Source organism: Phyllostomus hastatus, unplaced genomic scaffold (assembly GCF_019186645.2).
Source record: "Phyllostomus hastatus isolate PE091 unplaced genomic scaffold, TTU_PhHast_1.1 phas_scaffold_501, whole genome shotgun sequence".
NCBI lineage: Eukaryota > Metazoa > Chordata > Mammalia > Chiroptera > Phyllostomidae > Phyllostomus > Phyllostomus hastatus.
This window is the reverse complement of record NW_025334033.1, coordinates 70,587,798-70,612,334: the sequence shown is the minus strand read 5'-3', so window position 1 is coordinate 70,612,334 and position 24,537 is coordinate 70,587,798. Positions and strand designations below refer to the sequence as shown.

Here is a 24,537-nt window from a genome sequence, read left to right as displayed (position 1 = left end):
AGCAGGGACGACAGGTGAGGGGGGGATGAAGACAACAGCACGTAAGAAGTGCCCAGGGCAAGAAGGGGGGCTTGTCAGAGGAACGCGAAGGAAGCCAGTGAGCGGGAAAGACACAGCGGAGGTGAGAGAGGCCCGTAAGGGCAGCGAGGGCCGGCGCCTGCAGGGCCCGGTGGACCACGTCGCCAACCGTTTCTATCGCTAAAAGCAACATGAACCATGGAAAGAGGTCAAGCCTGGGAGTGACCACCAGATTCACATTTTTGAAGATGACTCTGGCTACCAGACAGAGAATAAATGAGAAGGCAGCGAAGGCGAAGCCGGAGACCAGGCAGAGGGCTGCACGGGGTCCAGGCAGGGAAGACAGAGGCAGACACGTCCAGGACAAACCGTGGAGAGGAAGGCAACAGAATTCCTGGTGGAGTGAGCGTGGGGGGATGGGAAGCACAGGAGTAACAATGAAAATGTTTAAGAGGACCCGAAAGACACACGGAAAATGAAACTACATAATTACATTCAAAATAAGGAATAGAGAGACATTCCATGCAAATACTAACAAAAATAAACTGATTTTCCAATCTTCAAAATAGAATTTTGGGCAAAAGCAGAGATAATGAAAAACACACCAACACAAAGAACAAGCTACAGAGAAGGACTCAGCCCTGGCCAGGTGACTCAGTGGGTTACAGTGTCGTCCTGATGCGCCAAGGTTGCACGTTCGATCTTCCACTGGACCACGTACAAGCATCAACCAACGAGTGCATAAAGAAGGGGAACAAGAAATGGGTATTTCTCTCTCTCCTACTCTACCCCTCTCTCCCTTCCTATCTCTCTAAAGTCAACGAATAAAAAACTAATTTAAAAAAAGACCCTGGCCTGTGTGGCTCAGTTGGTTGGGGCGTCATCCTATAACCAAAGGGCGGCACGTTCAATTCCCAGTCAGGGAACATACCTAGGTCATGGGTTCTCTCCCCAGTCCCGGCGCATGCAATCCCCAGTAGGGGCATGTACAGAAGGCAACTAATCGACGTTTCTCTCTCTCCTTTTGTCTCTTCCTCCCTCTTTCTCAAGAAGGAATGAAATAAAAAGTCCTTGGACGAGGATAAAAAATAATAAAATTAAATTTTAAAAAAGATTAACAATTCTGAATTTAACATAAAGCTAAAAGTGACAAAGAAATGGGTAAGTTCGAGATCAGTGAGATTTTCAATACACCTATCCGGAATTGATAAATAAAGCAGCCATAAACACCGCAAAGCAACTGACAACGTGAAGGGTATTGAGAACTGGGTGGAACACACACGAGCCCTGGCTGGTGTGGCTCGGCTGGTTGGAGCTTCGGCCCATACACCAAACGGTCATGGGTTCGACGGCCAGTCAGGGCACATGCCTAGGTTGCGGGTTTCATCCTGTCGGGCGCATACTGGAGGCAAGTGATTAATCAGTATTTCTCTCTCTTTCTTTCCCCCTTCCCCTTCAGACAAATCCTCAGGTGAGGGTTTTTTTAAAAATACACAGAACATTTCAACTACGTCACAAAGAGAAAATCTCGTCATATTGTAAATAACTGATTTTAAAAAACACTCTATGACTACATAATGCAAATAAGTTTTTCAAGAACAAAGTTAGCCCTGGCTGGTATGGCTCAACGGACTGCATGTCAGCCTGTGAACCAAAGGGTCACGGGTTCAATTCCTAGCCAGGGCACATGCCTAGGTTGCAGGCCAGGTCCCTGGTGGGCAGGTGCGAGAGAGGCAGCCACACACTGATGTTTCTCTTCCTCCCTCCCTCTCCCTGAAAACGGCTGGCTAGAGCTTTGTCCGGCCGCACCAAGGGAGCGGGACGGACCCCCGTCAGGGCACACACGAGAACCAACCAGTGAGCGCATCAATAACGGGAACAATACATCGATGCTCCCCACCCCGACTCTCTCCCTAAAAGTCAATTTTAAAGTATTTTAATTGACAAACTCTTGCAAGTCCACTCAAGAAAAACTCCAACCACGAGTGAGAAGCTGAAGCCCCAGCTGGGGACTGAGCCCGGCCGTGGAGGGCAGCAGAGGCCTGAGCGCCCCGGCGGCCCCGGAGCGGGTCCAGTCCTGCCGGCGACGACAGTCCAGTTCCAACTCGGGGGTGCCCCGGACCCAGGACCCTGGACAGATGGTCCAGAAAGCACGGGGCAGCAGAAGCAGAAGGAACTGGCCCAGGTCGCTACCTGGGAGGAAGCGACAGGGCTTTCCTGGAGCACACGCAGCTTCACTTTTAATTGCCCTGATAATGGGTTCCTGCTTTAATACCCACGGGGTTAGCTCGCTGCAATAATAGCTTTCTCGACGGGGAGAAACGGCATCAGTGACTTTGGGCACAGAGGACACGGGCACAGTGAGACGGGCACCGGGGGCGGGAGAGGGAGCGGCGCTCGTAAGGGGACCCAGTGAAGACTCGGTGGAGGCGAAGGACTGGCACGGGGACTCGCGAACGGCCAGAGCACGCGGCGCCAAATGAGCAGAGTCGAAACCGAAGTGTCGCAGCAAGGTGCGTTTCAGTAAACAGAAGATGATGATCGGCGGTGCCAGGCGCTGCTGAGAGGCCACGGCAGCGCGGGCCTCACGGCGGCCAGTGGACCTGGCAGCATGAGGCTGAGCACCCAGTGTCCCGGGGAAATGAGAGCAGTGGAAGCCAAGGCCACATGGGAGCAGAGGGACAACTGTTCCTACCAGAATTAGCAAGTTGGGAGCCGAAGTCGCGTGAGCAGAGAAGACCCACGACGGTGGGCCAGAGGAGGTCTCGGGCAGCAGCCACGTGCTGACGGGCGGTGGGTGGGGGTGCGACCTGCGAGAGGGGAGCAGAACCCGGTGGAAAGGGGGGCTGGGGGCAGGCGGCCAGGACGTCCGCGCACAGTCACAAGGAAGGAAGGAAGGGAAAGGCGCACGGGTCTAAGGGCAGAGGCTCCAAAGGACGCCAGGGGAGTGGCAACCGGGCCTGCACTGTGCAGTCCCGCAGCGGGACCTCGAGAAGCTTTTCCAGCTCAACTTGCGCCCCACGACCTGAGCTCTTTGGGAAGTGCAAACTGCCACGTCAGGGAACACCTTAAGCATAACCCCACCATTCTTAAACTAGCTGAGCTGGGCCTGCCCTCAGTGTTGCTGACGACATGTACACCTCTTCCAAAATACAGAGGGACAAAGAGCAATTCAGGGAGTTGTGCAAGTCCTATAATAAGTGGAAAAAGGGACACTTCTTTCCGGGACACCAGGATAAGGACGACGTAGCCTCTGCACAGAGCCAGCTCCAGGTGAGGCGATCAAGACCCTGGACAGGGCCTGCTCCTGGGAGAGCCCAGAACTCTGCACAGTACGAGATCTGAGGCCGAGACCAACCGCTAAGAGCCTCTCAACCAATGCAAATGGCACCGCCAAGACTGTCCCCATGAGCTTTGGTAACGAACACTGACCCCGTGCAGCCCGCAACAAGGATCTGAAAGATCAACTCACTCAGGCAAGCCCTTCGAGGACGATAACCTCAACCAACTCGTTCGTGCGGAGTCAAACACAACGTGCCTACTGTGCACAGGAACCACGAGGGACATGGAAGGATAAGATGGTTTCAACCCTCTCGATTCACAGGGTAATGGGGTGACAGAGAGTCAAACTACAGCTTCCACAACTGTGGGGAGGCCATTTGCCGTGGTCTCCAAAAAGTGCAGGACCACCATGCAGCCCGGGCCACGCCCCCAGTGCCAGTAATGCCCCCCGTCCCACTCACTGACTCACCTCACCACGAGCTGCTCCTGGGCAAAGAGCTGCGTCTGTCCCGTCTGAGTGCCCGGCGCCCAGCCCAGTGCTAGGCCCTCTGTGCGGTGTGTGCCTCTCGGCCGCCGACCCCGTATCCACCTGTGATCTGTCCCCCTGCCCGGTACCTGCCCACCGCTCCACAGTGGGCCCCAGAGCAGTCAGGGCGCTGGGTCATCCAGTCCCCTCGATAAAGGTGCGGGTCAGCCAGGACTCGGTCAGCCAGTGCGTAACGTTTCTCTGGCCACAGGAATGCGTGGGGAATCCAATCTGGGGCAATGACTCAAAGGAGGAGGTTTGCTGGGGGCTTCTGTGTAACAGTCTTCCTCGTGCTTCCGAGAAAGTAACAAGAAGAGCTTTTCATTCTCACCCTGGATACTTGCTCTCATTCTGGTCCGTGTCTGCCACCATAATGCCACCTAAGCCAGGATGACGGACACAGTGGAAAACAAAACCAAGCAAATCTCAACAAAACAGGGCTGGCGCCCCCACCAACACACACCTGAAGCCCACATTACCTCTGGAACTTTCAATGGCATAAGCCAACGCATCCCCTTTAAAGTTTAAACTAGTTCGAGATGGGTTTCCTGTTATTTGCAAAGCAAAACACCCCTAACACAATATATATTCAAGATCTGCTAAAACATAAAAAGCACTAGTAAATCACTGTCCACCAGCTCCTTTTACAGCACATTCTAAAGTTCATCTCTTGTTTCCAAAAATTATTAAACCCAATCTCAAATATTGAAATGTAAATCTTTTCCCTGTTATTTAAACCTTGGAGAATGTCAATTGGTTAACACCTAAATGGTAAAGCTGTGGCTCAAAATTATCTGTAAGTTTATAAAAGAAAACTTTAATTTATGAATTTAACGACAAAAAAATAAGAAAATTCTTCATGGCAAAAACACATACAACCCTGACTGGTATGGCTCAGTGAGCTGATCGTCATCCCACAAACGGAAAGGTTTCCAGTTCGATTCCCAGTCAGGGCACAGGCCTGGGTTGTGGGCCAGGTCCCCGGTCGGGGGTGTGTGAGAGGCAACCCATCGATGCTTCTCTCTCACATCAATATTTCCCTCTCCCCCTTCCTCGCCCTCTCTCTGAAAACAAATAAAATATTTTTTAAAATAAAAAACCATGCACACAAACCACCCCCGCCAAGCAAAGTCACAACACAGAGCACAGACCGGGAAGCACCTGTAATTCATATCACAAAAGGCTGATTTCCCTATTGCATAAAAAGCTCCTTTTTCAAAAATCAGAATATCCAACAACCCAACAGAAAAATGGACAAGGGATATAAAACAGTTCCCAGGCAAAGAAATACACTTCACTTTTAGTATGCAGAAAGATGATCGACCTCTTTCGTTACAAGGGAAAAGCAAGCAAAACCTGCACTGATTTCTCACCTAACAGGTCGACTGCACAAGTCCGACAACACGCCGTCGGTGAGGCTGTGGCGAGACAGGTTCTCTGTGGGAGTGCAACCCACACAGCCCTCCCCCGCGGAGGGGGCGACCCGACCGCGCCCGTTAAGCACACAGGACCCTGCGGCACCTCCCCTGGAAACGAGCCCCACGGATACACCGCCTCTCTGTAAAACAGTTACGGCGCGTGCGGAGTTACTCGCTGCAGCACCACTGGTACAGAAAAACTGACGACCGAGAATCACCGACTGAAATAAAGTATGACACACCCACAGGATGGAATACAAAGCAATCATAAGAAAGCATGACAAAGCTCTCCACTTACTAACGTGGAAAGATCCCCAATATACTCGTATCATTAAGCAGAAAAAAAAACCCACACAGCACGCTCCCTCGATCCCTCCAAATTCCTGCTCAGATGTCACCCCACTCTTAAAACAATAAAAGGATGAGTCAAACAGATAAAATGATTAGGGGGAGCAGACAGAAATGGAAGTTAGATCTCTCTGTGTTCTAGTTTAAGGCTAGAACCACACAATGTTTTATATAATTAAGCACAATATTTACTGAGGTCTGACTGATATACCAAGAGCTGCGCATGTTAACCATGTGCCACAATCAAGTGGCAGACATACTCGGCATCTCTCAAAGTTCTCCTCGTGTCCTCTGTTTTCGTTTGGCGTGGTAAGAAGACCTAACCTGAGACTACCCTCTTAACAATGGCGACGTGCACAGAACCACTTGTTAGCTCAAGCACTGCGCTGTGAGCACAGCAGGCCTCTGGGATTGACTCATCTAGCACAAATGAAACTTACACAAAACTAAGTTTAAAAACAATCCCTTCTCTTCCAAAACTGGATTATGGCAATAGTTGTGCAACTTGGTAAATTTCCTAAAAACCACAGAATTGCACACTTAAAATAGATGGCAGGAAGGTACGACAATTTGACTGGAATAAGTACGAAGAGGCAGTGAAACACTCGAGAGCGCTAACAAAGCCCAAAGCCTCTCCAACTCGAGCGAGCGAGCGCGGGACCGCGCGGGGCAGCTCTGAGAGCGCAGCTTCCGCCTCTCGAAGCCTGGGGCGGGGAGTCTGGGGTGGGGAGTCTGGGGTGGGAAGTCTGGGGTGGGGAGTCTGGGTGGGGCCGCGCTCTGCACTTCCTCCGAGCTCCTGGGGCAGCGCTGCAGGTGCTGGCCTGTGGTCCAGACAACCTGAGGAGCTCAGCTCTAGAAGTAGCTTGGAAATGGGGCAGCAGCCTGGGGCGAAGGACCCATAGGGAATGGGGGGGTGGGCAGAAAGGGTTCCCCCTCGTTTGTAAGATGAAGGAAGTAACACTGACTCTAGGACTAGACTCAGCCAGGTTAGAACAGAGGAGTGCAAGGGTTGGGGGCTACGATGACGCATCACGGCACATGAGACAGACATGTGCTTGAAGAGCGACAGTCTGGCAGGAGCGAAGGGGACTGAGAAGTGATGAGGGTCCTGTGGGGGTGGCGGCGATACAATCGCCCGGCTTGGGTCCTGAAAGCAGATAATGCGCTCGGAACCCTAAAGGAGGCAGACACCACTGCAGTACAGCATCTCAGAAGTACCAAAGGAAGAAAACCCATTAGAAAAGTCTAATCCCACTAAGAGCCCTGGTAGCTGGGACGCAGGCCGCCTGTACTCGACTGCCCCTGGGGACAGCAACCCGCCCCACAAGCCTCAGCCCTCCCAGTGCAGCTCCCCGCCTGCGGGGGGGGCCGTCAAAGGCCGCGACCTCAGGCCGTGCCCTTCTCTGTCCCTTGGTTCCGAGTCCTCCACGCCAGCGGTTTTCGATGGGTGTGCTGGGAGAATGCTTAGAACATGCAATACCTGACTGTTTAGGGGCACTGACCTCTTTATTTAACCTTAGGTTGTCAAATTTAAAAGTGACAACAGCCAACACGACAATAGTTGTCCAGTGTGAATGAATCAAAATCATACCTATTTTTTGGTCAGACTGGCAAAAAACAGAACGTATTTGTTGGTGTGCCACAGAACTGTAGTAATTAGCCTATGTGTGCTGGGAGATGAAGGTTGAGAATTGCTGCTCTAACCCTTCAGGCCACCCACCTGTCACAATTCAGTTCAAACGTCACCCTGTTAGTCTCTGTAAGTTCCCACTGCAACGGAGACAACGTTACATTGTACCGATCCCCTATCTGGGCCCAGTGGAACGCCGTGAGCCTCCTGGAGCAGAACCGCAACACGGAGTGAGCAGGAAGAGAGGAACACAGGCACACCGCATGGCCAACCTCCGAGTTCCAGATCGTCGGTGCTGCCACAGGGGCCTCTCCACGGAGGACGGGAAACCAGCGACCCTTCTTCCACGCACGCACACACACACACACTCCTCACTGAGCAAAGGAAGCCGCCCTGGTGGTGTGGCTCAGTGGATTGAGCGCTGGCCTGCCAACCAAAGGGGCACCAGTTGATTCCCAGCCAGGACACACACACCTGGGTTGTGCGCGAGTTCCCCAGTGGGTGGGCACTCTAGAGGCAACCACGCCTCATGGATGTTTCTCTCCCTCTCTCCCTCTCTCCCTTCCCCTCTGCCTATAAATAAATAAATAAGTTTTAAAGATTATTTACTTATTATAAACAGAGGGGAAAGAAGAGAGGGAGAGAGGGAGAGAAACACCAATGTGTGGTTGCCTTTCACATGCCCCCCCAGCAGAGACCCGGCCTGCAACCCAGGCATGTGCCCTGACCGGGAATTTAACTGGTGACCCCTTGGTTCACAGGCCAGCGCTCAATCCACTGAGCCACACCAGCTAGGGCTAAATAAATAAATTCTTTAAAATAAAAATTAGAAAAAGGAAGCCAAGACTTATCCAATCAGGGTGTTCACACTTCCTGGACCGTGGACTCTTTCTCACAATAATGTTTTAAACTTAAAAGATTAAGAAGGCGATCAATCATATTAAAATTCAGCTACACTGTGTTAAATAAATTTGGGCCTTAAAAAGGTTTATTTCACATAAAGAATAACCAGCTCCAGCAGCAGCCCCGTGAATGACTGTAATTTCAAAGCGGTGATGAGTGCAGACGCTATCTGCTGTATCTGCAAAACCCGCCACGTGATGGGCAAACATCTGTGGTTTGCACTGGTAAGAAAGTCACGATCTGTTACTGCTGTGATTGGTTGCCTGTATTCACAACGGGAGGACACGTTAAAATTCAATTAGAGGTTATAAAATAAAGATGTAAAATATTTCTTCCCATCTAGACTGACATGGCCCCAAATTCTATTCAGATTAAGAAGTCCTAACAAGCGGATATGGTTGAAAATAGCAGATGCCATCTGCAGATCTCCCACTGGGCTGCAGGCACCGCAGGCCAGGGACTGAGTCTGACCTGTCTTTGGGTCTACAAGTCCAACACACGCTGGCTGAACAAGCCATTTACCATTCCACCGGACTTGAACACCTTGAGGGCGGAGCTTCTGCCTCAACAGTATAGAGCAGGCGGTCGGTCAACCTTGACGGAATGAATGAGAGTGGCCGGATGACAGTCCTCTCGAGGGCAGGCATCAGGTCCCGTACTCCGGTTTCCTGGTCTAGTGCACTGCTCCTCTCAAAGCCCCGGGATGTTCCCTGAATGGGACAGGAAGGCAGGACAGGGCCCCTGAAACGCAGGTCCCAGTGGGTAAGGAGAACTACGCTAAGGGGAAGCAGAGCACAGCAGGGAGCCTACGGTGCGGCTGGTTAAGGATACGTGAAATTATTCCTATTCTTACTTCTAAAATATAAAAACCTTGTAAATTCATTCCTCATGAACAACTGTTGCTTCTTTCTGATAAAATCTATAGTTTCGATTCCATTTTCCGACTGCTACAAACCAAGATAAAGCATAGCACAGAGTGACTTGGCATGCTTTTAGTACAATCTACCCAACTTTTTAAAAATCCGTATTACAAAATACAATTGACAATGAAAACATTACTCAAGTCGCAACCAACTGATAGAGAAGCTATGAAGTTAAAAACATGCTAAACAGTAAGAGCAACTGCCAACTAAAGCTCAATCAGAAGTGAAGATAAAGCATTTCTGAAATGAGAAACATAAGGCTACAAGTTTTAAAATTCACAAATATGTGACCTGTACACATCATTTCAGGGCAAGTCATCTATTTGAAATCCAGCCCAATATTCTTCTCCTACGAGGTGGAGAAATACTTCACCTTTACTCCTTAATTCCACGTGATACTCGCACTGTTTGTGCCACACAAGAGCACACGCCTTCCACTTTCACAACCATCAACACAAACACGCAAGCTCCTCATGGGCCTGCAATGTCTTAGTTCGTCTTCAAGTTATCCATAGCAGACAGCAGTACCTTGTGCCTAACAACAGACACTTGATGAACGAGGATTTTTTTTAAAAGCAAGACACTCCTTCTACTTTATTATTGAAAACATGCCCGGGCTGGTGTGGCTCTGGACTGAGCGCCGGCCTGTGAAGCAGGGGTCACCGGTTAGATCCCCAGGCAGGGCGCGTGCCTGGGTTTCGGGCCAGGTCCCCAGTGGGGGGCGCATGAGAGGCAACCACACACTGATAATGTTTCTCTCCCTCTCTTTCTCCCTCCCTTCCCCTCTAAAAATGAATAAATAAAATATTTAGGAAAAAAGAACACAGATGTCCAGTGTTTAGACTCCTAGAGGATACGGTAACTTGTCACTAACATTCTCAGACAATTTAAAAATGTCCTAAAAATTAAAACTGAGAATTAAAGTTATTTCTATTTTGATGTTTACTCCTAAATAACCAAGCAGGGCCATACCTCATATTTCTGCACAAAGTAACATCATTAGATATAAATAAAGTTGTTCTCTACGACATCAAATACCAGACTACAAAAGTCTTCACATTTATTTTTAAAACAAGGCATGTGTTTTAGGCATTCGGCCAGCTCGCCAGTGACCAAACCCACTGTGTCCTGACCCCTGCTCAAGCTCCCCACCAGAGCACCATCCCACTCACGGCAAGTCAGCAGGCGGACTCCTCGGTGATGGACACAGGCAGCGGGTTCCTGGGGTGGGACTTGGTCCCCACCCAGCATCCAGAACAGGGACTTGCCTGCGGTAGGCGTGCCCCACAAATATCTGCTCATTAAAGAATGACACGCATGACTATCTCACGGATTTTACTGACATATTCTGGGAGTTCTCGCCATTGCTGATACCCATCCAGGGAGCCTTTCAAAATCTCATCACCACCCTCTGCTTCCAGGTCAAGAGAACCAAGGTATCACATGCGTCTCCCAAGCCTCCCGTAAGTGCGAAATTAAGATGCTTTCCCCTCAGTATATGAGACTCTACAGTCAAATAATTAAATTTTTATTAATATTTCAAAACTCAATAAGCAGTCCTTAATGGAAAAAAAAAGTATAGGTTTCCACTCAATTTCACATGCATCACACTAAAGTACAAAATTTCTCCAAGTGAGTTTGATATAAAAAGTTCTACACTTCTAAGCCCCTTTCAAAACAGTGACTGGGGGGCAGAGAGATGTGAAAACCATAAACGGGGAGAAAGGCGTGAAGACCATGACCTTCTGTGGAGCAGCCCAGTACCTAAAGCTAGCCCGTGGGAGGGGGGGAGGGGAGAGGGGAGGAGCCTTCGGAAGCCGTCCAGTCCAGTCCACCCCCCACCCCCCGCACAAAGCATTAATTCTTCAGTCCCCACCAGGTGGTCCTGCAGCCCTCGTCAAACGGAGTATTTTTAATACAGGAGGATCGCCACCTCTCTCCCACGTCAAACCACTACCTTGTTAGATAACTCTGGCTCTAAAAAGTTTCGCTGGTATTAACGGACTCTTCTGGCCCCAGCTCCATCTCAGAACGGGGAGTACAAGGTTTTCTCCAGCACAAAGACCACCTAGAATCACGACGTGTTCGACTTGCTTTCACAGCACTCCACACCTCCCGATTCCCTCTCCCGCAGACAATGAATGCAAGACACGAAGACACCTTTCCAATAGAAAAATGAACTACTTTCATTTAAAAATTATTGAGCCGTGGCTGGTGTGGCTCAGTGGTTTGACTGCCGGCCTGTGAACCAAAGGGTCGACAGTTGGATTCCCAGTCATGGCACATGCCTGAGTTGCGGGCCAGGTCCCCAGTTGGGGGCGTGTGAGAAGCTACCAGTCGATGTTTCTCTCCTGCGTTGATGTTTCTCTCCCTCTCTTTCTCCCTTCCTTCCACTCTGTCTAAAAATAAATAAATAAACAGTTCAAAAATTATTGAGCACAGAATCATACAACGTTAAGAAGGCCTTGCAAGCCGTCTAGTTCTGTGTCCCACCTGCTGCAGCAGCAGCTGTTCCCACAATGCCTCTGGGCAGCACATCTGCGGCCTGAAGGCCAGACGAGAGGTGGGAAGTAAGACCCCCTGACCTGAACGTCAAGTAATTCCGAGTATGTACAGCTTTGAAAAGGTGTGTGTCACCATGAAGATCTGGGAGGTAACACTGACAGAAGGAGATGAAAAGTAATCCAAGCAATTTGGTCCCTCTCCATTATTTCACTTTCACTTGCTACACAATTTCCCAGTTATAAGAAAGTTAAATTTATAACCTATTAACAGTAATTTTCAATGTCTTTAAAAAGATGTGAGCTACTAAAAACACATGATACTTTTGGGCCCAAAACTGAATAGGTTTTTCAGCTTCAAAGATCTTTTTAAAGAGGACATAGATAGACATGAACGTTTTATTCAGTCATTTACTCAAGAAGTAAACTGTAGGGGCCTACTCTCTGCTGGACACTCTGCTGGGCACTAGGAAGACAAAGAAGGCAGAAAAAGACACGGTCTCTTCTAAGGGAGCTGTGTTTATGGAAGAGACAGTCAGATCATCACCCGAAGAATCAGAAATTGTACAAAGTGCTAGAAAGGCCAAGTCCAGGATGCGCTGAGAACAGGTAACAGGGAAAACACCTGACCCAGCCTGGGAATGCCAATATGGGTTTGCTGAGGACAGGACCGGAGAGATGGCGGAAGTAGTGTTCAGGCTGAGACCGAGGTGGCAGCCACTCACATCCATGTGAAACACACCTCCAGAAAATGAGAGGGTTGGTCCTCAAGCCCAGCCACCTCCGGCATCTTCACCCTATAACAACCTCTTTTTTAAAGAGGAAAGCAAAGTACGCTACACAGAGGCATGAAAGGTAGTAGTTGAACTTCTCTGGGAGAGACACAGGGTTCCACTGATTTGTGGGTACCCCACATCACCTTACCTACTATAAATATTACTGTAGTAGCTACTCAAATCTTTGTGAAAACGATTCGTGTCAGTATTAAATCAGTGTTTAGCCCTGGCTGGTGTGGCTCAGTGGAATGAGTGCCAGCCTGAGAACCAAAGGGTCGCTGGTTCGATTCCCCGTCAGGGCACATGCCTGGGTTGTATGCCAGGTCCCCAGGAGAGGGTACATGAGAGGCAACCACACATTGATGTTTCTTTCCCTTTCTCCCTACCTCCCCATCTCTAAAAATAAATTAATTTTTTAAAAAAATCAGTGTTCATATTATCTTTAGTTAAGCAACATAAATTCACAAAAACTACATCTCTTCCCATCAGAATCCCCATTTTGAACTTCAGCTGTGAAAAGATGCTGTCACCTCCTCACAGGACCGCTATCAAGATTCAGTGAGGCACCACGTGGCAAAACACCGGGGCAAGTTCTGGGGGAGCATATGGCACCCGTGTGACGGAAAAGCCCGCTCGGTCCCTTCTCACTAGGACAGCTCTCCAGATTCATTGCTGGGCCTCAGGTCCCCACCGCGCGGATACCCGGGGGCACAGGTCAGCGTGCGCCCAGCCTTGCAGTTCTCTGGGGGTGAGACTGCGCGAACCCCGAGTCCCGCCCAGCTCTGGAACCCGACCTGCACGGGTTTTAAAAGGACTGAGATTACGTTTCTTGGCTCCTCATCCATTCCTTTCCAGGTGGCTCTGTACCTCCTTTCGGGAAGTTTTTTAAGAGACCTTTAAAAAAAAAAAACCCTCATCAGAGGATATGTTTCTCTTGATTTTTAGAGAGAGAGAGAAAAACATAAATCACGGGCCTCCCATACATGGCCCAACTGGGGATGGAGCCCGCAACCAAGGCGTGTGCCCCAAACTGAGCCCACACCCTCTCGGGGCGCAGGATAACGCTCCAGCCAAACGAGCCACCCAGCCAGGGCTCAAGGGACCTGTGTTCACTTACTTCACACATGGATTTCAGTTGAATGTGTTCGTGTAAATTTGAATTTCTAAATGACCTGAAAAATTGTTGTAAAACTTTTATGCTCCAAAGGGAAAAAAAAAAAAAAGTCAAAATGACAAACTTTTAACCCCCAAAAGTTTAGTTTCTAATTAAGGAACACTATCTCCTCTATTTTAAAATCAGAAAATAAGAGTCACATAAACATCATTTATACTCAGAAATAGTAAGTGCAAACTCATTCATGGGAAAAAAATTTTAATTATAATGCCTAGATGAGAGTTGATGCAAATGTAGACAAGATATTACCATATCAAAATGAAATTTTATGAAAAAATTAAAGTGCTTAAACTACTGAACTAGAGGCAAACTTATGTGTTTAAGGCTGTCTTGTGTAGTTCTGAGGAGCTTTCCTAGTTTTACCCTGTGCTGATGGTCTCCCACTAAGAGAAACCACCACGTTAACACTCCCAGGCAAGAGACCTGCTTCTATGATGCGAACCAGAGCTGCCAGATTCAAGTGAGGTTTCCCACTAGAATGGTTCAGAAACGATATACCTTCAAAGGGAACTTTTTAAAAAAGGTAACACCCACACAAACAACAGCTAATACATTTTCTTTTTATGCACTTATTTATTTTACATAAATAGATTTTAGTAACTTAAAATTCTAAAATTATTTCCAGAAAAAAGGCTGGTCCATTCAGTCCTAGCATCAATGTCGGGACAGCAGCTTCCTGTTGGACAGTTACCCTCACTGCTTCTCTTAACTGTATCTTATACCCACTGAGCGATTCAGGGCTTCAAAGTTCACTACAGCCCTCCTATTTAAACTACAATGTGCGAACTGCAAACGTTCCCTTTAAAAAGGGTGCGGATGGAAGTTAAAGAACTCATCCAAGGTCACCCGACAGGTCCGTGACAAAGTTGGGACTAGGGCTCAAACTTCTGCGCCTGGACCACCAAGGACTTCACACTTCCAGGTCCGAGAGAGAGAAAATAAAGCCAGGCGAGTCACTGTGGGTAACTCAGAGCAGCGCACCCCGGACACGGTGGTACACCTGCAAGCACCAACCACAAAGACTCCCCCTGAACGCTCGAGACGACCTGCTAGACGACCTGCTCCAGTTAGGTGCCACTGTCACTCTCGACCGTTCCGGGTGTGTTAAATCTTGGGGAAGGCTCACGCTTCCGTGCCTGCCCTTGAAGTGCACACTAGCCAAGCAGGTAAGAATCCGTCCCCACCCTTCCCCACGCCTCAGTGCTGCAGGCGCGTCCACCCCCTCCCTCTCCCGGGAGTCGAGTCGAAGACCACAGATCTCAAAGAGAACCAAGTCACGTTGCTAGTGAAACAAGCGCTCTAACGAGCGCTTATTTCAAAGAGATATGTTTACAGGATGATTACGTGTTTCGCAGAATCACCGAGAAGTCGTCCGTCTCGACCGGTTCCCCGCACCGGGCGTGGAAGGCCCGCCCGCCGCGGCCGGGACCAGGGGCCTGGGCGCGCCCCCACGGAACCCTCAGGACCAGCCTCGCGCCCGGAGCGCGTCCCTTCGACCTCACGCCGCCGGAACTAGCCGTCCCGGACTCGGGGACGAGAGGGAGGCACCCCGGCGGAGACAGTGACAGCAGCCGCCTTCGGCGTTGTCGCCAAGAGCGAGTGCTAACGCCAACGGGAGCGGCTCCCGGGAAGTGTCAGAACGGCGGCAGGGGGAGCGGCCTGGGTGCCGGGCAGGCCCTTCCCGACCTAGTCTCACGCCCCCCGCTGCCTTCCCCGGCCGCCCGTTCTCTAACCCACGGCGAGACTCCCGACCCTCCCGGGAGGCGAGGCCGCCTCAGCGACCAGACGGCCACCCTCCCTCTTCCGGGGACTCGCAGGCCCGCTCCCTGGCCGTGTCAGAGTCCGACGGACCCGCCAGATAGGGACGCGGACCGCTCGGGCGCCTCCCGGACGGAGCCCGGCTCCCCGCGGCCCCCCGCACCGCCCCCACCCCGTTCTCCGGAATCCCCCTTCCTCGGCGGCGCCCCAGTGGAGTTGCCGGCCCACTCCGAAGTAAGCGCGACGGCCGCCCCGGTCGGTCAAACCGGGTCCCCGCTGTCACCGCCCTACTCCCGGCCTCTGCCCACGCCGCCGGCGGCCCCGGGGACGCCCGGGTCGGTACCTTGCGGACCCCCTTGTAGATATAGAAGTAGAGCTCCCGGCCCACATTGAAGCAGAGGCGGTCGCCGTTGCCAGACTGGTCGTTGAGGTTTACGAAGGAGACGCGGACAGGGTTGGATCCCTGCGAGTTGAAGGGCACCCGGTTGGGCCGGCTGTACTCCGAGTGCGGCAGCAGCTTGTACAGACCTTCCCGGGTGGTGAATTGGGTCTTAATCTCGTTCATCTCCTTCCCTCCTCCCTCCGTCGCCATCTTGGAAAGCAGCGTTCATCCTGCCCTGAGTGCCCGGATCACGCCCACCGCGCAGGCGCCGTCTCCGGCTGGCGCTCTCCCCCGCCTCCTCGCCGTGGCCCCTCCCACCCGCGCGCCCGCCCAGCAGAGGCAGGCCGAAGGGAAGGGGCGGGCTTGTTTACGGCCCGACTGCGCAGGCGTGCTCACCTGGCGCTCCACGCGGCGGGGCGTCCGCAGGCTCCTCCCCCTGGGCGCGGCCTGCGTCTGTCCCTAGGCCGTGCAGGTAACGCGGGCTCCGCCCCGGGGCGGAGTAGTGGTGCTCCGGCCTTTGCGGTCCCGACCCGGTTAGAGTAACGTGAGGGAAGGCGCCACGGGGCTGCGGTTGGGATCGTAGCGGTTGGCTCGGGGCGGCTCTTCCCCGAAGGGCCCGGAGACCCGGAGGATCTGGGGAACGGAGCAGCCTCGGCCGCCGCCCCCTTCTGCGGCGAGGAGAGCGCTGGAGCCCCGATGTTCCGCCATGGGGAGGGGTGAGGGCGGTCTCCCTGCCTTGGGGCCTCTCCTCGGGCACCCAGGGCGACGGTCAGTTTCCGAGAAGAAGGTACCTTGGGGACCCGAGTTTTGCGCTTCACCATGCTTTTCAGGCGAGGTAGCGGGAGAGGAGTGTACATGTGCGCACAGCACATGTGTTTGCAAGTCAGATATCTGAATACCTTTAATAGTGAGCGTTGGCTGATTATAAGAAAGGTGGGTTGTGCCGGCACTTCTGTTAGGTTTGTCTTCACCAGGTGTTTAAAGGGGGAGGAGGGTACGGGAACCAGAGGAAATCTAAGCAGGATTTACTTCTCTTGCTCAGTCGTTTATTAAGAGCCCTTAATAAATTTAGAGACCACTGATTTTTTAAAGGCTCTAAAGGAATCCGAAAAATTGTTTCCCAGACATAGTTTTGTGAATGTGCTGTACTGTACAATGTCTAGGTATGTAAGGACAAGCACAACTTGGTGAAGGTGAAACAGTAATTTATACCTGAGCTTCTTGGCATGTTGCACTAGAATAAGCAAGTTTCCAAAGTGGGAGAAACATTCTAATAGAATTCCGGGACAGGGGCGGGGCAACATTTGTTACAGCTAGAATAAACTGTTCCTTTAAGATCACATCATAGCTAGAGGGTCACAGAAGAAGGTGAGGGAGGTAAATTCTAAAGTAAGAGGAGTCTAAATTATAATCATCTTATGTATCACAAAGCAGGTAGATGCCAGTGGAAACTGCCAATGATGTAATAATGCATTTGACATTAACATCCCTTATCCTTCATACATGTTGGCAAAAAAAAAAGCACTAAAATTCTACTTAATTAATAGGTATCTAAAATACTTTAAATTGTTTTTGTTTTTACTGTTTGGATGTTTTCTGCATTTACCTAAGAGTCCAACAGACATCAGGAGTCTTTTCAAATACCAGAACGTCTTCTGTGGTCACCGTGGATTTACCCCAGTTTATACCACTGTGTTATTTTACATTGAAAACATGTATTTATAATGATCACTTTGAGGGATAGTGACATCCTAAATCATCTAAAACTAATTCAACTGTGTTCCCTTATTATCAAGGGGGAAAAGGCATCATAATACTTTCTGGAGAAAAAAAACAACTCAGCAAGCAAACATTAAAACAAAAAAATTTATTAGCCCTCAACCACAACTTTCAATTACCCATAATACCTATATTCTGTTAGAGTTTTATTCTAAGTAACTTTGACATATTTTATTTTGATCACAATTAAAATAGACGGTTCACTTTGTCCCATCCAGCCTTTGAATAATCTCTCATCGTCACACTTTTTTCTTTGGACTTCTTTACCAGCTCCACACTCAACGATTCAGTAAGTAACGCCTGAATTTGTGTAACTGGACTTGACCCAAAGTTCATTTCTGATTTTTAGTTTCATACTGGGAGTTTCCAACTGGATTTGTGCCTCAAATTCATTCCTTTCTAAACTTCATCAGTTTCCCTTCCTATTCTTTGAACTGGAAGCATTATATAATGACTTTATGAATGATTTCCTTAATTTCACTTTTTCTCTCAGCATTGCTCTTATAAACAACTTCCAAATTAATTTTCTTTTTTTAAATATTTATTTATTTTTAGAGAGGGAGGGGGGGAGAAAGAGAAGGAGAGATACATCCGTTGCCTCTCACATGCCCCCCACTGGGGACCTGGCCCGCAACCCAGGCGCGTGCCCTGATGGGGAATTGAACCTGCAACCTTTCAGTTCACGGGCCAGCACTCAATCAACTGAGCCACACCAGCCAGGGCCCAAAATAATTTTCTTAAAACAAGACTTCAGCCCTGGCTGGCGTAGCTCAGTGGATTGAGCGTGGGCTGCGAACCAAAGCATTGCAGGTTCAATTCCTAGTCAGGGCACAAGCCTGGGTTGCAGGCCACGGCCCTCAGCAACCACACACTGATGTCTCTCTCTCTCTCTCTTTCTCTCTCCCTTCCCTCTCTGGAAATAAATAAATAAAATCTTTGAAAAAAAAAAAGACTTCAGACGTTGTGTTCGTGCACCTGGAAAGTTTCAAGGGCCCGCAATAACCATGTGGTTTAGGTCGCGCACCCAGCGGCTGCCAGCCCGCACTCACCTGTTGCAGAGCCCCTGCGTGCCGCTCACCGAGCTCCACCCTCATCCTCGGCTTCCTCCTCTTGCTGGAAAAGAACCTCCTTTCCTCTCTTCAGAACTCGTGTGAGTGCTGTCTCCGCCAAGCTGGTCCCAAGCCCTAGGTCACAGGTGGCAAACAAGGCCCATGGGCCGAGTCCAGCCCCCCACCTTGCTTTATCCGGCCTGGCGCCCTGTCTCTATCCGGTGGCGGCACCGAACTCTCACCTAACTGTTAGGGAGTAGTTTCATTATACGGTCCTACAATGACATTCGGCCCTTTGAAGGCCCCCTCGAGGCTGATGCGGCCCCCGGTGAACATGAGTGTGACACCCCTGCCCTGGGTGATAAAACCATGTTTGAAACTGAGGATCCTCAATTCAGGACACGTGGCTGGCTTCAAAAAATGTTTAAATGCTTTGTAATGATATTCAAAAGTTTGTGTATCTGTTCATTACCGTGTTTTTTAGACTATGAGACACACAGAACCGTAAGGTGCACCTATGTTAGAGGAGGAAAATAGGAAAAAAACTGTGAAGCAAAAAATATAGTAAAATATTTAATAACATAAATAACACAGGCCACCGCCCCCACCCCCCACAGCGAGCCACGTAAGCTACATTCGGACTGTAAGGCACACCCCCAATTTCCTCCCAAATTTGGGGGGAAGTGTGTCTTATAGTCCAAAGAATATGGTATATTTTTCCAGTCTATAGCTTTCTTTCATCAGATTTTCAAAGAAGTGTGACCACCTTCTCCCCAAATTTAAAAATGACCTCTCTAGACTTCTGTGGCACTTCTCCAAGCTTTCACATGTCATGCGTAGTATCCTAAACCATTACCTTCTCTCGGCATTAATCAACGTGTGCTGATTGTCATGTACTGATACTTACCTTTCCGTGTGTACACGCCGCCTTCCAGCCAGATTGCAGGCACACTGGAAGACGTGGGGGGCCCCGATCACGTTCTTTGTATCTTCAAATATTTGCGTGCCCCCATGTGCCACTGTTACATAACGATTATTTAAGAAGGAATAAGATGCTTCATACGTGACCCACCTGGGCTCTTACTTCATGAACACCCTTCTAGCCCGTGGCAGGCGTCAGTGAACAAACCCCTCGCCCACGGAGTTTGTACCCGTGCAAGGAGAAGGTAGAGGACGACGACGCACACAAGTGAGAAACCTGGGCAGAAGTCATCCCCCTAAGAAAAGGGGGGGCGCAAGATAAGGGGGCTCAGCAGTGCTCGGGTAGTTTGCAGTTTAAATTATGGTGATCCAGAGAAGCCTCCATGGGAAGGTGGTGTTTGGGCAAAGACTTGAAAGAGGTGAGGGTGCGGCCCTGGCCCCCCTCCCCTCCCCCCCCGGGAAAGCACTGCAGCAGGCCTGCCCGGGACGGGAGGCACCTGCCCGTGCGTGTTCCAGGGACGGCAGGCATGTCTGCCGGCGCCGCAGCCGCAGAACGGGCAGGTGTTAGACTGCAGGGTTTAACATCCACTTGTGTGCCGAGCTGAGCGTGGGCGGCGGGAGGCAAGGCTGGAAGGGCCACTGGGGAGGCTAACTGTAGCAGCCCGGGCCAGAGGCGACAGGGGCCTGGACTCGGGGCGGTAGCAATGGAGATGGAGAGAGGTTAGGGAATCCCAAATGTATTCTGGAAGCAAAGCCAAGAGGACTCCCCAGCAGATTAGATGTGATCTGTGAGAGAAAGGGAGGCATCAGGAATGAGCCAGAGCCCTGACTCGTGCGGCTCAGCGGGTTGGGCATCATCCCTGCAGACTGCAAGGTCACCAGTTCAATTCCCGCCAGGTGCCCAGTTGGGGGCATGCAAGAGGTAAGTGATTGATGTCTCTCTCCCTCTCTTTCTCCCTCCCTTCCCCCCTCTCTAAAACTAAGTAAATATCTCTGGCTGGTGTGGCTCAGTGGATTGAGTACTGGCCTGTGTATCAAAAGGTTCCTGGTACGATTCCCAGTCAGGGCACATGCCAGGTTGCTGACCGGGTCCCCAGCTGGGGGCACGCAAGAGGCAGCCACACCTTCATGTTTCTCTCCCTCCCTTCCCCTCTGTCTAAAAATAAAACCTTTTTAAAAAATATATAAATACATGAATAAATGGCCTGGCTGGTGTGACTCAGTGGATTGAGCACTGGTCTGCGAACCAAAGGGTCACCGGTTCAATTCCCAGTCAGGGCACATGCCTGGGTTGCGGGCCAGGTCCCCAGTTGGAGGAGCGTGAGGGGCAACCGCACATTGATGTTCCTCTCCCTCTATTTCTCCTTCCCTTCCCCCTCTCTCTTAAAAATAAATAAATACAAATCTTTAAAATATATATATACACACATATAAATAAATAACATTAAAAAAAAAAAAAAGAATGACCCCAGAGTAGGCACAAGCAGCTGGAGGGTGGAAATGCCGTCACCTGGCAGGAGCAGCCTGGGGAGGAGCACCATCTGGAAGGAAGACCCAGAGTGCATTTTCAAACACGCTGGGCGTGGAGAGGAGACGCCCGGGAGACTGCTGAATGGTCAAGTCCAGAGAGCAGTCTGAGCTGCCGGCATGTCTCTGGCAACCTTGGCTGAGAGGCAGTGTTGAGAGCCCGGGTCCCATCCCCAAGGGAATGAGTGGGACCATCCAGGAGGTTGGCTAGAAAAGCATTCAGCTTTTTTGCGATTTAACACATACAGAATATTCACTTTAGGTTGAATTTATTGTTTTTCATATTAAGAGATTAATCCATTAAGACGCTGAAAAGTGTGTTTGTTTGTCCTTAACTTTAAGGAGGAGAAGTGTTTGCCACACGACCTCACGAGAACCAGGCGTAGATGGGTGTCGTTAGGAGCCGCACTGAAGCCGTTACTGACTCCTGTGTGAGGTAACCAACCCCCCAGGAGTATCTGGCGGGGTGAGCTTATTCTATAACTGCATTATGATTCGGTGCTTCCTTACCAGACCACTGTGGGACTCGAACACAAACTTGGAAGATATCCCAAAACATAGCGTCCGTAATACGCCACTCCTGCCCTCTGCCGCAGATCTGCAGAACAGTAAAGTTGACCCACCACCAGAATTGCTAAATTATGGTATGTTTTTAGAAAAAATTGATCATGTACAAAACATCTTATTCTTTCTTAAATAATCATTAAGTGGATGCAATACGCAGTGTTTCACACACATCTGGAAATATAGGTGCTTCTTAAAGATCCCTCAAGGCGTTCAAATCCGGCACACCTGGTGAGAGCCCACTGTGTGAGCATTCTGCTAAGTGCTTATGCGTGCTCTTACTTCGTGAACCACCTCATAAGGTGGACGCCATCATCCCTCTTCAGAAATGAGAAAAACAGGGGTCAGGGTACTGAGATGACTCGTGGAAGTCACTATCCAGAGCCAGGTGTTAGAGAAACAAAATCTGAATTTAGGTCTCAAAAGAGAAACATCTTGGAGTAAAATTTTAGAAATACTCATTTTTATGCTATAAACTACTAAAAGGCAAAGAATACCAACTTAAGTGGAGCAAACTTTTTTAATTCAAAGTTGTTTTTTTACTCAAAATTAGAAGAGGCGACCCACAGAATGGGGTGAAACGTTTGTAAGTCACATACCCGATGAAGTACTTGTGTGTGGAGTATTCTGTCAAGAACTCCTGCAATTCCGAAAAGAAAGAGCCTAGTTTTGGAATGGGCAAGGATCTAAACAGACGTTTCCCCGAAGCGCGCACCCGAGCGGCCAGTGAGCACGGGAGAAGATGCTCGGCGTCCTCCGTCGCCAGGGAGACGCCGCTCAGCCGCCCGCCCGGCCGGCCGACCCGGGTGGCGAGGGCGTGGGAAACTTCGGGCCCTAGTTCACCCCCGGCAGGAACAGAGAACGGCGCCCCCACGTCGGAGAGCAGCCCGGCACTCCTCCGATGCTCCAACAGTTACCAACGACCCAGCCACCCCCCCCCCCTTAGGTGTGCACCCGAGAGCAGTGAGAACGTGTCCACACAGGAACGCGCTCACGGACGTCCGTGGTGGCATTGGTCATAATAGCGGCGCGGTAGAAGCGGACAGAAGCTGTTCAACGGCGGACGGGCGCACCCAGGGCGCTCTCTCCGCACACCCAAGTGGTGTTCGGCCACGGAGAGGAGTGCGGCCCTGACGCGGCCCCGACGCAGCGGCAGGCGGCGCGGGCCAGCCTTGAGAGCTCGGTGCCGAACGAAAGGAGGCCGACGCAGCGGGCCATAGACCGTGGGACTCCGTTCACGTGCAACGTCAAGGGCAGGTGCGTCTGCAGAGACAGGAGACGGGTGAGCGGTGGCCAGAGGTGGCAGGGGGACGGGGAGGGATGGCTGGCTGGCCGCTTCTGTACAGAGGGTTTCTTTTTTGGGGTGACGGCAGTGTTCCGTGGATTGTGTGGGCAGTTGCACGATTCTGAATATACTAAAAACCCCTGAATGACACACTTTAAATGGGCGTGTGCTGTTGAATCAAAGCCGGAGCGCATTCCGCGTAGTGCCCAACTCGGGTCTCAAACAGCTACCAAATTACTAGGAATAAATACTTACTAGGTGGTCTCGCCTCACCTAGTAAACGGGCCTGCCAGTGTCCTGTTCGTCTAGGGGTGGCCCAGAAAAGTTACCAAGACACTCGGGGCTCCGAGAACCAGCCTGGGGGTCTCCGGCCTCAGACGTGAACCCCCCTCACTTCCGAGCTGCACCTGCATTTTTGTCTCGCCTGAGCCTGTTGGAACACTCTTCCTGTAGGATCAGAGGAAAGACACCTCTTGTGCTGAAAACGCGTGTCTCCACCATGTCCTTGTGGCAGTCCCTCGTGTCTCCGCTGGGCCACCAGGCTCCAGAGGGACGTGCCCGCCCTGCGCTGCATTGCCTCCCGCCCCCCCACACACACCCCGTAAACGTGCCGACAGGGAGCACACGCAGCGGAGAGGACACGGACACGGTGGGCAGTCGTGCCGGGGGTTTGCCGTGGTGCTGGCGGCCGGCGGCAGAATCGCTCTCGCTCTGCAATTAGAAACAAAACCTCTGTCACCCCGCCTGCCTCCGGGGTCCCAGCCGCGAGGACAGCCGACCCCGCCCCGCAGCCCCGACACCTCCCCGTGCATCATGTCGGTTTCTGGAGGCCGCGGGGGGAAGGCAGAAGCAGGTCTCCAGCCCACCGTGAGGAGGGAGGAAACGCAGGGAGAGGAGGAGCCGGTCGTCCCAAGGCTGGGACACTGTCCCTCACGGACACAGAGCCGGCCGGGTGACCAGAGCACCTCAGAGCCGCACCCTCAGCAGGACGTCACTTTGTGGCCAGAACTCGGGCCGCTGTGCTTTCGGTGGTTAAGCTCCGCCAGTTACCGGTTCGGTGCCAGCCTGTCCCAGCGGCCTAGTGAACACTGTGGTTCTGTCTTCAGAGACAGAGCCCAGGCGTTCGAGCCGAGGGGCGTCTGGGTGGCAGTCGTGTCCCGCCCCGCCCCCCCCAGTCTGAGAACCGAGAGCAGGAGAGAGGGGGGCGATGGGAGGGGAGCGCTGCTGCTCCGCACACAGCGGGGGCCGGACTGGGCCTTGGCCACGGCACCGCGGGGAGCCAAGGGAGAGCCGCATGGTCGCCAGCCACGGGGCCCCGTGGGTCGCGTGTGGGGGCCTGCGACTGGAAGTAAGATGCCTTTGTTCCTTGAAAGTCCGTTTTAGGGGTCCGCATTTGGGAAAAAAAGAATGCCGTGGGCGACGTCGAGCAGACCCAGTCTCGGAGAGCACAGGGTGCTCTCTGGGGGAGACCCCTGCCCCGGGGGACGGACTGCTGACGGCAGGCAGCCACCCGCCGAGGCTCTGGGCTCACGGGGGAGACCCGTGCCGCCTCTGTCCTTAGAGCGGGGGCCCCGCGAGTATGGAGAAGACGGGTCACATGCACAGCACGTACTGTGGATGTACTTCGAGTTTTCTCCTTTTCCGGCCACCTCGTATTTTTATCTTTTTGTTTTTCCCTGCCCCTTTCTGGCGCTTCCATCCCTGCACGCTCCCTCACTGAGCTGTGACACTGTGGTTCCTCATACCTGTCACGCCTGCGCTTCCGTGCCTTGG

At 51.4% G+C, this 24,537-nt stretch overlaps 1 protein-coding gene across 10 annotated transcripts in view; it reads right to left on the bottom strand.

Annotated features, from left to right (window-relative positions):
- Positions 1-15,903, bottom strand: part of WDR20 (WD repeat domain 20) — a 45,668-nt gene extending 29,765 nt beyond the window's left edge. For 6 of the 10 annotated variants that reach the window (XM_045823348.1, XM_045823350.1, XM_045823351.1 and 3 more), the window contains exon 1: positions 15,601-15,903. In XM_045823348.1, coding sequence (XP_045679304.1) covers positions 15,601-15,849 — 249 coding nt within the window. In that variant the 5' untranslated portion in view covers positions 15,850-15,903. The remainder of the gene's footprint in view (positions 1-15,600) is intronic. The other 4 variants (XM_045823352.1, XM_045823354.1, XM_045823353.1 and 1 more) reach the window with 3 other exon arrangements.
- Between the last annotated feature and the right edge of the window lie 8,634 nt (positions 15,904-24,537).